General features: G+C 41.5%; 1 protein-coding gene across 4 annotated transcripts in view; it reads right to left on the bottom strand.

Moving 5' to 3' along the window:
* Window positions 1-2,552: 2,552 nt before the first annotated feature.
* Window positions 2,553-12,301, bottom strand: part of fto (FTO alpha-ketoglutarate dependent dioxygenase) — a 114,725-nt gene continuing 104,976 nt past the window's right edge. For 3 of the 4 annotated variants that reach the window (XM_082542109.1, XM_082542107.1, XM_082542110.1), the window contains 2 exons: window positions 4,637-4,777; window positions 2,553-4,021 (listed from right to left, as the gene is read on the bottom strand). In XM_082542109.1, the coding sequence (XP_082398235.1) occupies window positions 4,005-4,021; window positions 4,637-4,777 (158 nt within the window). In that variant the 3' untranslated portion in view covers window positions 2,553-4,004. Of the gene's footprint in view, window positions 4,022-4,636; window positions 4,778-5,263; window positions 5,315-12,301 lie in introns of all 4 variants that reach the window. The other variant, XM_082542108.1, reaches the window with a different exon arrangement.

Raw genomic sequence — 12,301 nt, 5'->3', positions numbered from 1 at the left:
ATAAATACTTTTGATCTTCTTGCTTCTTGAGTGATACTATAACTTTGAACAGTGAGTGAAAAACTTAACCAGAGGTGTACAGGAAGACTCGGGTAAAGATAAGGCATGAAAGGAAAAAATGGGTCATCCACTTCAGATTGAAAATGAGAGTGGAAGAACTAAAGAGATTGTGGTCCTGCAGGACAGATGATTTGGGGGGCTGCTGGTCACTAGAGCCAGGGCCACAGCAACGACCCACAAACATGCTCTACATTAGATCAGACTGCTGTTTGATCTGCGAGGCCTCTCTCTCTCCCTCAAGACTGCCTCTGCACTTTTCATCTACACACAGATAAATACACACACATTCATCATGACATACCCTCTGTTCATCAGAGCTGCTCAGTTGCCAGGCCCCCGACTACATCAACATCAGCATCATGGCATACCCATCACTTCACTCTCATTCTAACACTAAGTGAACTGTGGCCTGGGAAGACGTCAGTGGTGATGAGACTTCTAAAAGAGAGGACAGGTGCTTTGCAGGATCAGATGCTTCGGATTTTAGCAGCTCCACTTTGCCTGGGTTTGGTCTGGTCACGACCTGAAAGGAGAGAGAAGAAAGGAAAGGAGACTTTAAAAATTCATACATTTACACTTTAGTACTTTCACTCTTTCACAGACCCAGCTATATAAATTGAACATCAGTAGGGACTTTACACTAGTATTTTATCTTGACCTTATTGAGTAACATTTTGTAACATGTAACATATAAATTCCATTGATAAATCTAAATAAGATGGATATAATCAGGAAAATAATGGAGGGTGATAAAGTCAAAGTCATAATTTACAGTGACAGTCTTTTCATGTGCTGCCTTGTATTTATGCTGATGTGAATCTTCTCCAGCCTGCCTTTTTTATGACCTTTAGTGCAATTAACAGTTGCAAAACATTAGGGCTTGTGTTGCTTCACATGTAGTCAATCAAGTCAGTGTTTTGTCGGTGTTGAGTGGTGTTTGTCTGTGTTGGTGACAAATGAGCATGGCCCTTCCCACTGCTGACAGCCGCCCCAGAGCTGCGATACTATCTTCAGCTCTTCAGCCTGCTTCTACAATTACTACTGCTTCTCTGGCCTCAGGGCTTCCAACCACAACCAGCACCCTGGAACCTTGGACACACACACACAAACACACTGGGTCAGATACATTACACACATCTATTTCTTTGTACAGGCTCACGTTCAGTCATTTATATGCATGTATTCATTCTTGAACATACATTTTTAGCATGCATTGCACACGTACTGATAATGCACAAAGCCTCATCCAAACAGACTGTGACTTGTTCGGAGGGTAATCTAAACAGATCATGGTTAAGGTCAGATTTCCTTAGTTCTTAATAGAAATAGTCCTTCGCAGACATTGGTAGAATAATTTCTCACTTATACACATATAGAAATATATGTGTGTGTCTATATGTCTATATAATTGGATATAGAGACATCTTTAAATTTGAACCCATTCCCTTATATCATTCAACTACACCACAATCAGTCCCAGCCGTTCAAGCCACACACTGAAACATTTGACTGAGATATGACCCCAAACTGATACCTTTCCCAACCACACACCTGGTTATTTTATCTTTCCCTGCGCCTATTGTTGGCCTAATTGACGGTGGCTTGGCTGCTTGGCTGGCGGCTGACCCCGGTCAGAACAATGCATACCTGTGGCTCTTACCAGTGCTGTGTAATTGTCTCTTCAAGTGGTGACCTTTTTCAGTCGACCCCTGAGGGGAGAACGCTCCACACTCATCCATCACTCAGTCACTCAGCCACTACAGGAAGTAGTTAACATAAGCAACCTTTGGGATGGCGGCTTGTAAAAGGTGTGGAGTTGAGGTTTCAGAGTGGAATACAGAATATTAGCCATCACTTCGTTGCAGGGAATGACATCACTCAATCAATCAAGTTAATCCATCAATCAATCTGTTGTAGAAGATGTTTGCACTGCTACTCAAACCGTTTCCTTTGAGGTCTGAGTCAGAGGAAAACAGATAAAAATACCCGACACAAATGCTTCCTTTTTTTGTCTATAGAGAATTATTGGGCTTATTATCTTGTTATTCAAATGTTTTTATTATATTTAAGGTTCTGGATACAGTGCTGTGCTGAAACTAAATGGGACTTTTTTCACACTCTAAGCATCTTCAATATGATTTTTTAACTTCTTACTTATCAGGAAATACTGGTAGGACAACTGTGCATATAACGTGCATGCTCCTGTCAGTGAGCTTCACCATTACACTATGGATCTCTCTCATTGCTGCCTTATTTGTCTTGTGGAATCCTGAGTATTTAGAAAGTGGCTGCTTCAAAGCTCAGTAACTCACCTTCAACCCAGTGGGAAGGCATTGACACACATGCCTGCATGGATTGGATTGGTTTAAAGGTCAAAAATATTAGTAAAACTACAGTCGATCGACATTTGAACCTCACACACACGAATGAAGAAACATGTGCACCATATTTGTTGTCCATTTGCAATTTAGAAAAAATGAGAAGAATGGAGATCATTGGATAAAACACTGTTTTTTTTATTTACTGCCATTCCTATTGCTTCAGACAGACAAGCTGTGGCGCAGGGAGCACAGAGTGATTCAAACAAGTCAAAGCTACTGCCAATCTACAAACAAATCTCTCTGACAACAACAAACAACAAAGGCGCAGCAAAAGAAGAAGCAAGAAGAACAGCGTTTGGCAACCATTAACATCTTGGAAAAAACTTCAGAAGTAAAAAAAGGAGTGCATTCTGCATTTTTAATAGTAAACAGCATCTCTACTTCATCATGAACTAGATAGAGAAAGAAATCAAACGAGGAGGGCTGCTACACTGCTTTGACGTCGGCCCCCTTTTCCACCCTTTTTAGCTTTTTTGAATGTGGATTTTGTCAGAAGTGCCGGATCTTTCTCTCACTCTCTAGATGGCCTGCAGCATTACAGGGGAATGTGGTGCTCTACACACTTTAAGAGTAATTAAAAGCGATTGAACAGCTGTAATTATGAGAAACGGCGGTTGTGTTCCGGGTCATTCTATCAATGCTGCCTTTCATCAGAGCAGTAGCAGAGGGGCCCTGCTGCTAGTCTCTGTTTCTCCATATGCACATCTTCAAGAACAAACAACTGGCAGGCTGCCTACAGGCTCACACACTATCACATTCGTACACACACGCCTTCATGTAGACATTTGGGAGAGTGAAGGCTCTTATGCACGCACACACACACACACACACACACACACACACACACACACACACACAAACACAAACACACACACACACACACACACACACAAATATGGCACAAGCACACCACTGCACCATAAACACTTAACAACACATTCTTCATGTACTCCATTGGATGACATTCATAACCATCCTCTTATAATCGTTCTTTGGTCTTTTCTGGCTCATTTCACTTCTTAACACAATAAAAGGGTTACACTATACACAAGTGAAGAATGCAATAGCCTGTGAGCAAAGTGAGTTTTCTTACCATTCTATACTGTATTATAACACTGTGTGACAAGTAGAAAGCATATATGTATGTACTGTACTATGACTACTGAGAATGAGAACAATCCACTGACAAAAGCATGTCTGGGTTACATGAGATTAGGTAACAAAGTACACTGAAATAATAAATAGTAACACAATGTTGTATGTTAACACTGAAATGCGGGTTCCATATATGTTTTGTTAGACCGTTGTGACACTAGTGGCTTGGTACTAAGCATTGCGTTTGTTAGCATGTTACTGAAGCACTATTCTTGTGTTGGTTTCCTTCCAGCCAATCCAAGTTGAGGTGACTGAGATGCTGGGGTCAGCTGGGGTAGTGGAGGGTGGAGTCGGGGATGATGTAGATGGCCTAATCAAAAGGAAATCAATCTTGTCTGTCCCCTCAGCTAATGTGGGGATCATTCAGAAAAGCTGGTGGGTCATTTTTTTCTTGCTTCCTTGTTTCCTCTATCCATATTTACATCCTGTCAGAGAAAGAGAAGAAATGGACAGAGGTCAAATTTGATCAGATATCGTGTAAGTTCTCATGTGAAGTTAACTTGTGTTTTAGATGCAGGTCAACGAAAGACTATAGATGTCTCCATGCAAAATCAGCAGGACCTAGGATTCATGCCAACAGGAAGACCAATTACACCCAATGTCATGTATTTGCCAATGCAAATAGCAACTCCAAGAAATTCCTCACAATTTTTACAAGGGTCTATGACACGACTTGCGGAGCAGGTGCGCATATTTAAAGTATGACAACATGTAAGGTGTCTAGTTGTGCATGAAGTGACAAATCCATACCATTTTAAAAGCATGAGATTCCAAAGCTTAAAACTGAAACCAAAATACCAGTGTCTGTCAACGCCAATTAGAATTATTTATTTATTTTAACGTCATTTGGTTTACTTAATCATTTGGACAATTTAACTAATATTACATAACATTAAACAACAGCATTGTTCACAGATGACCACAGCTGGGTAATGAATGAATAAGTGAATCCTCTGCGACTAGATCTATGCTGCATGAGATAGATACATGTATTCAGTGTGTACATAAACACATTTCAACATGTCAAATCTTACACTCACCTCCAGAGCAGTGACTCCACTCTGTTAATGATGTCAGCCAGATCAAAGGGCAGAGGCATGCTGGGGTCATCCACACCCCAGAAGGGCCGGTCCACTGGGGCCTCCTCAGGGGGCAATGTCTGGGCCAGACTTGAGTGGCACCTGAGGCGACAGAACACAGGAAACAAAAAAAATCCCATTTACTCCTCCCTCCCGTTAAAGCACAAGTAGGTAGAGACTCATCACCAAAAGGCCACGTCTCACCCCACTCACAAAACTTTCTTCATGTTTTTATTTTTTATATTTATATTTGCATCCTACTACAGCTTGCCAAAGCCAGGCTTTCACCTGAAAGTTTTATGAGATGTGTTTACAAGTAAATACTAACACTAACTAATACTTGTCAATGATGGTGGAACTCTAGTAGACAAAGATAAACAGAGATCTTTCTATCGTGTTTTTATCTAGTCAATGAAGAGCAATTTAAGGGCGTAATTTCCAAAAAAAGTCAAGTTGTTTAGGCAATGATGTCTGTGTGTGAGCATGTGTGTGTTTAAACTTGTTTTTAAAGCCAAAATCTCTATTGTGAGTTTGACCAGAAGCAAGTTTTTTAACAGTTTTCTGCCTCCTTTTGTTTTCATGACTCACAGTAATACTTTGTCCAGGTAGAACCAGCAGGACAGGAGAGTAAGTTTGTCTCTGTATGATCCACAAAAGAAACAGCATGCAGTTTTATTACAAATAAACAAAGAAATGTTTTTCTCTTCACTAGATATTGTTGAGGGCATTTAAATGATGTGTCTGCATGCAATTTGGTTTGAAACTACTGAAATACTTGGAAACTCCCAAGCCAGTAAAACTTGAACTGAATGGAGATGAGAAAAACAGAGATGTGACACATCAGTGAAGTGTTGCAACAGCATTAAGGTGATGGGAAACCATGATATCATGTATCATGATTAATGCCCCATTCATCTTACAAACATACAGGCACACACTGCAGGATGCTTTCACAAGAACATCACTCTCTCTTGTTGCAATAATGACAGAGCAGTGAGAAATCCTGCCTCTTCATGTCACTGCGTGATTTTTGCATGATTAACAATCTGAGGTTAGTTGTAATTTCCACCATGCTTGGAACCCCTACAGACCTTAGCCACATCTTTTGTTAGACCTGTGTAAATATTTACTGCTGTGACTCTGTGTTGCTCTCTGCTGTCATTGTAAATCTACCCTCCCTCTGCTTCTTGACAGATGAGGGTGACCTCTGACCTGGAGGTGCAAGAGGGAGAGCTGGAGGATGGCATTTGTATGTTGCGTGTGTAGTGTGTCCTTGTGTGCTTGTGAATAGTGACCTAAGATTTCCTATCTACAGAAACGGGGTCAGTTATATTTTCCATTCAATCATTATGCCAGGGTCTGTCTTGTCATATCTCTTTACCCTATGCACACCCTAAAACCCCCCGAACAAACCCATAACACAGACAAATGCACACAGTCACCACCACCTTGTGGTTAGTGACTGAAGGAGGGGCCACAGAGAGCTGAACAGCAGGATATGAGGATCGGTTGTGGATGGGATGAGGGAATGTTCAAGTGTTAGGGGACAACCGAGGGCTGCCACAATTTGTGGTTATATATATTCACATGAGCCACTTAATGTTTAACTGGCCCTCTGCCTAAGTGCTGCATTTTGGTGCGGTTAGCCCTTTAAGGATCTCCTGCATTATGGTGGTGAGGAGCAGCATTAACATCCACTGTCCAATATATCTTCTGTGCTCTGGATCAGGGCCTGATAATAGCATCTGTTAACATGCACTAAGTACCATTATGTAGCACATCACTTCATAAATAATACGATTAGGCGACCTTGGGGCTTTGCGACGAGCCGTGTGTTTAAATGTTCTCATCATTTATTTAGGGTGCGAATTAAAGGAAGCACCACTTCAGAGAAGGAGGAGGAGGAGGAGGAGGGAGACATGGCTGGCATACGTATCTACAGAGTGTGCAAGTGCAAACTGACCCAGACAGCATGCACACACACACACAAACTGTGGTTCTGCTGACATCAGCTTGAGGACACCATAGACCAAGGGAACCCAGGCTTTTGATTTGGTGTGATTAAGTATTCAAACTCCAGAGCTATGAGAGAAAACACTTGCTTCTTCTCTACTTCCCTGACTCATAATGAAAGGCTACATACAATAAAAAAAAAAACTGAGTAGCTCACTTCAACAGAGATACTGCATTTATTTGACAACAGATCTTGCAGCATTAGCTTGCAAATAGAAGGTGCCAGGTTTACCAGAGATATAAAAGATATCGAGACTGGAAGACTATCAAAGATAATATAGTGTAGGTAATTCAGCACGCACTTTTACACAGTCTATCACTGTTCACAGAGTACCGTCCCCTGACTGCTAAAATGGAACCAAACAAAAAGTCAATATCAAGCGAGGTGCTTTAAGCTCTCGTGGGCTCTTGCTAGAAATTCTGTCTAAGCCACAGTGGCGTACAAACAAGGCTCACCAAAAGACTTTCCCATGGCAGAACAGTCCACCTTAAAGTTAAGGTCAAAGACAAAGAGGTGTGTATGTGCGTGTGAGGGTGTGGGTGGAGGAGGGAGAGGTTGTGTTTGTGAGTCCAGGCTGTTCCAATGGATTAACCCCAGACAGATATGGGCCTAACTATCCCATCTGGCGCTCGGTCAAGAGAGATTGGCAATACAATCACTCATTTCAATTTGCCCTGAAACCTTATAGCCTAGCAGGCCCCCGCTAAAATGGTATGCTAATGTGAAAGGTATCTAGCATTCTATCGCCTCAATTCTTCAGAGGCCTTTCCCTTCTTGCAGTACAGTGCACTTGAACTGCGGCTGGGGTGGGAGCGCCACGGCCCTTGCTGCAATAAGGGCTGGAGCCCCCTTTGCGCTCAAACTAACCACTTTAGCTAAAGTGAGTGTTAATTATGGACAGGCAAAGCAGTCAATAAAAGGTTAATGTAAAAGTCAAAGGATAAATTCCTTTAAGCATTGCATCATTCCACCATCTCTGCGACCAACACACTGCTCGCAGGTCTCCTAATCAATACGTTTTACTGTAATGCGCTCCCTATCGATTTCCTCCCCCCCGCTCCATGGTCCGAGCTCCATCACTTGGTTAAAGAAAGGAAAGGCAGAAGGAGAGGTAGGGGAACGAGAGGGAGAGAAAAAGGGAGTAAATAAAATGATTAACCTCAGTTTCACTTTGTTGTTTCCCTCTTAGATGCTCTCTGAAAGGCTTGTTAGAAGAGTGCAGGGTGGTCCAATATCATCACTGCCATCAGCACCATCCCAATCAACAGCATCATCAGCCCACTCAATCTCTGGCCAGTGTGTAATTGTGTAGCAGTACACTCAACCAGGGCCATACATTAAAAGGCCCTCTGCTCTTAACAGGATGGAAATCCGCCTAATAGACAACATCAGTGCTTCCGACTCATGCAATTACACTGATAAATGCACAATTGTGTCAGGGCAAGTGAAAAAGTACCCAGAGAATGTAGATAGGAGACAACACTTATTGCATTATTTCTACAGAAGGTCATTTGTAATGACATGGGAATAGACAGCTTGGGCTGTTTGATTCGGTACATTCAGGACATGATTAGGCAATGGCAGATATCTTTTTAAAACTTGTGAGAACTTGAAGTTATATTTTTCCTACTTTTCATATTTGTATTGTTAGCAACTAAAAGAAAAACACAAGCTTAGAGAACAGTATTAGAATGGGTGGTGTACCGAGATTCACGACCAAAGCGTGTGCCAAGCCCTACGCAACGTTCAAACTGGACCTAAAAAGAAGGCTTTTGTAAAGATACAATGAACATCAATCAATCATGTCATTGCGATTATGATCAAGGGAAACAGCATACCTCAGATCACCTGCTTCCCCATGCTTTGCCTGATGTTCATCTGACTAGGAGTTCTGTGCAGGTGTGAATTTTTATGGTTTTGGCAGCCTATGTGCCCGATAGCTGAGAATGCAATCAAACAAGTCATGAAAAAACAGGCATGTGTCTCATAAATCAGCCTGCCCCTGAAGGTAAGGCATGCAATCAAGTCCCAAGGAGTGAGAAGAAAGAAGTATATTATCCATCTACATTCTATATATACAATATTGTGTAAGAAATGAGTGATTAAGCACATCTGTCTTTGTATGTGATTTGATACGGTATAATGGCTAAGAGATATGGGCAGACAGTATTTATTCATGTGCTGTGTTTTGCAAGCTGCAAGGGCAACAGACAGTTTGGTATATCTTTGGAATTAAGAGAATTTCTCATCAGCAGTGATGTGATCTTCCAAATCCTAATTATAGAAGATCTGACTAAACTAATAACACGCTGTTGTACCTTTCATGTTTCTATTAAACATATTGAGCAATCGGTTATGGAACAGGCTGTTAAAGGTAAATGAAAATCTGAATGTACCTGCATTTTTCTAACAAAAAAGAAAAAAAAAATCCATCATTTTTTTTTCATCTGCAGTCAGCACATTTCCCTAGAAGATCAAGGCAATCTTGCACAAACCTGAGCTGTGTTGCAGTGGTTCTAACCTTTTTTGTGGTTTCTTTCTTTTGTGGTTTCTTTCACTGCTGTCTTTCCACTGACATCAATCTTTTTTTTGGTATGAATCTTATCCTGGCAAGATTTAAGTAAACCTATTAATGAGACAAGGATGAAAAAATGAACAACAAGATTATTCCACAGGAATAACCTTGTTGAAATCTAAAGACTGTCTTCCATAAACAAAGCATTGCAGTAGTCTTGGGGCGTCTAAGCCAAACACTGGACTTGAACTCAAAGGAATATTTCTGAGGAGACCTGAGAATGGCTGTGAATCAACATGTTATCAAATTTGGTTACAGAAATTCTTTCAAGAAAATAGGTGGAAACCTCCAACAAAAGGTTTGCTAAGCTTGCAGCTTAATGTGCAAGGAGACTCGAGGCTGCTACCACCAAAGGTACTTTATTCAAGTACTAATAATGGAAATGGGATATTTCAGCCTCTCATTTTAGCAAATTAGTAAAATATTACAAAAACCTTATTTTTGTGATGTAATTGTGGAACACTGTTGGTAAACTAATCCATGTCAAAAAGATTCTTAAATCCTGAAATATAACAAAATGTGGAAAACTTTCCATATGTATTGGATAGAGAAGGACATGTCTGCAACTAATATTATCAATCACATCTCTTTATTGTAACAAGTGGCTCAAAGTAGCTTTTGAAAAGTTACTGGCACAGTGGTTTACATATTACATTAAGATTGCTTAGATTAAGATTGCTTAGATTAAGATCAGATTAAGGTTACAAGTAATTAACTGGAAAATGCAAAGGGTGCACAAACTTTTTCTTGGAAATTTTCTGTTAATGATGTTGTGTAGAGGCCAGTATAACAGGGGCATAATTTTCAGAACAACGTCCAACCTGTTAAGTGTCAGGCTTTAGATCTCAACATACACCACCCAGGACTCCAAGGTCCTGGGTGCTCTGAGGACTGTCCTCATTAGAGCGTGAACAGTGCCTTAGATCCCTAACCACCATCCTATTATCCCAATCACTGCCACATTCAGCGTTAAATGTAAAGTGGTGCAAAATGTGAGCCAGCCAGCCAGAAAGAAAGCGTGGGTAGGGCAGCGTCTTAACCGTTTCCTCAGGATCAATCAAATGCTATTGTGTCTGCAGACAGCTGCTGACTGTACACTTTGTGAATGTGTGAGGTGGGCAATTGTGGGGAGAGAAATGGAGAGGGAGGGGCATCATCAAATGCATGACATATGTTCCTTTCATTTTGATTCCCTCTAAGGAGCCTAGGCTAATAAAACTAACATCTGATGCACTCTTTTCCCCTTTAATTAATGGTTGCAGAAACCACGCAAAATTGCATGAGCAAGAAGGAGGGGCAAAAGATAAAGTGGGTGCCGCGTGGCCCTTTCAACACACCCACCCACTCACGTGCCACAATGGCTCTGCTGGTGCTGGGAACAATGATTCTGCCAGGGAACACGGGTACCTTCCTCAAACTCTGTGAGGTCTCCCTCTTGCCAGCTGCAGTCTGGACTGTTCATTAAACCACATGAAACAAATAAGGCTCATTACTGGTATCCCCAGCCAGTTGGAAACACAGGACCGTGAGCTTTCATCGGCCCATGTACTTTTAGTAGAGTTACTTGAAGTCAACAACAGAAACAGGGAAGTTTTGTTATACCTGCACAGTCTGTACCTGCTTCACACCCTAATTGTTTGATGCGGTTTGGCTGGCTGCCCCATTTAGAGCAGGGAGAACCAGATGTAACACAAAAACACACACAGAGTTAGGTAGCCTCTAAACAGACTTCATAATTGGCAGCAATAAAATACTATTGCAGTCTTGAGGTACAACAGAGGCAAGCCCCTGAACTACAGCTACTACTCTCAAAAACCAGGTGGATGTCCATTAGGTGCTTAACAGTGTAACAAATTACCAAACACCCTGGCCTGCTCTTTCTCCTCCTCAGGCAATGGGATGGAATGTGGTCTAATGTCAACACAGGCGCAAAATTTATGAGGAGACAACTATTGTTCAAATGCAAACAGGTTCCAATAAAAAAAAAAAAAAAGAGGGAGTTTTAGGACAAACAGAGAGGATCCTCCTGGCCGTTTCTTTTCCGGCAAGGGTTGAAGAGACAGATCACCGCTTAAGGCTGTGTGCATTTGTGTGTCAATGTCTGTGAGAGAACTTCACAGAGAGAAAGTGTGTGTGTGTGTGTGTGTGTGTGTGTGTGTGTGTGTGTGTGTGTGTGTGTGTGGGAGAGAGAGAGAGAGCTAGAGAGCTAGAGAAACAGCAACAGGAAAATAAAGGTTATATATCTGTTTTGCATGCTCCACGTTGACTGGTTGTCCAGAGAGGAATGAGAGGAGCTGTGGCCTACTTGTACCAGGATACAAAATTGTTCAACAGGAAGAAAAGTAAAAAATACAAAGCAAATCAAAGAAAAAAAAGTTCATTCTGATCACTTTTAGTAATACCACAAAACTAACACTATGCAGGAATGCTGGCCTAGCTGAACACATGGACCAAAATCAGTTACACGTGGCTAAATACCAGGTTGAAACATTTCTATGTATACATGCAAAACCAATTAGAGATGGTTGTGAAAAGACACTAAAAGTTTTTCTTGATGATGCTGTTTATTTATGAAGCCCAGGAGAGAAAATGGAGCAACAAGGGGACTTGATGACGAGGGTAAAGAGGTTACAAGCCTGCGAGCAATTGCACTTTTTCGCAGCTCGCCGTTGGAAGGCTATAAATCTGCTGTCATGGAATACGGAAGATGGTTAATGTGGCATTGGGAGCGGTAACTCTTAGCTTTTCAGAGAAATGGCATACCATTGCTGTGAAAACTTGTTGTGCGGAAAGTGATCTTGTAAAACAATCATTTTTAACCCTTATCCCTCCCTACCCTGCACTGTATGCTCCCTCCCTCTTGGCCAAGTGTTAGTGCCTTGTGGGCATCATCTGAATGGTGCAATAAAGCTGATGATGAATGAGGCTTGCCTCAAAAGCAATACAACTGAGCCACTGGACAATACCTGACCCCAGTCATATGATAAGTTTGTTTCAGCCTAGGCACAATTCCCACCTGTCTTCAGGTGACAATGGC

The sequence above is a fragment of the Aulonocara stuartgranti genome (genome assembly GCF_965226115.1).
Source record: "Aulonocara stuartgranti genome assembly, chromosome: 1".
Lineage (NCBI taxonomy): Eukaryota > Metazoa > Chordata > Actinopteri > Cichliformes > Cichlidae > Aulonocara > Aulonocara stuartgranti.
This window is presented reverse-complemented; position numbering and strand designations above follow the sequence as displayed.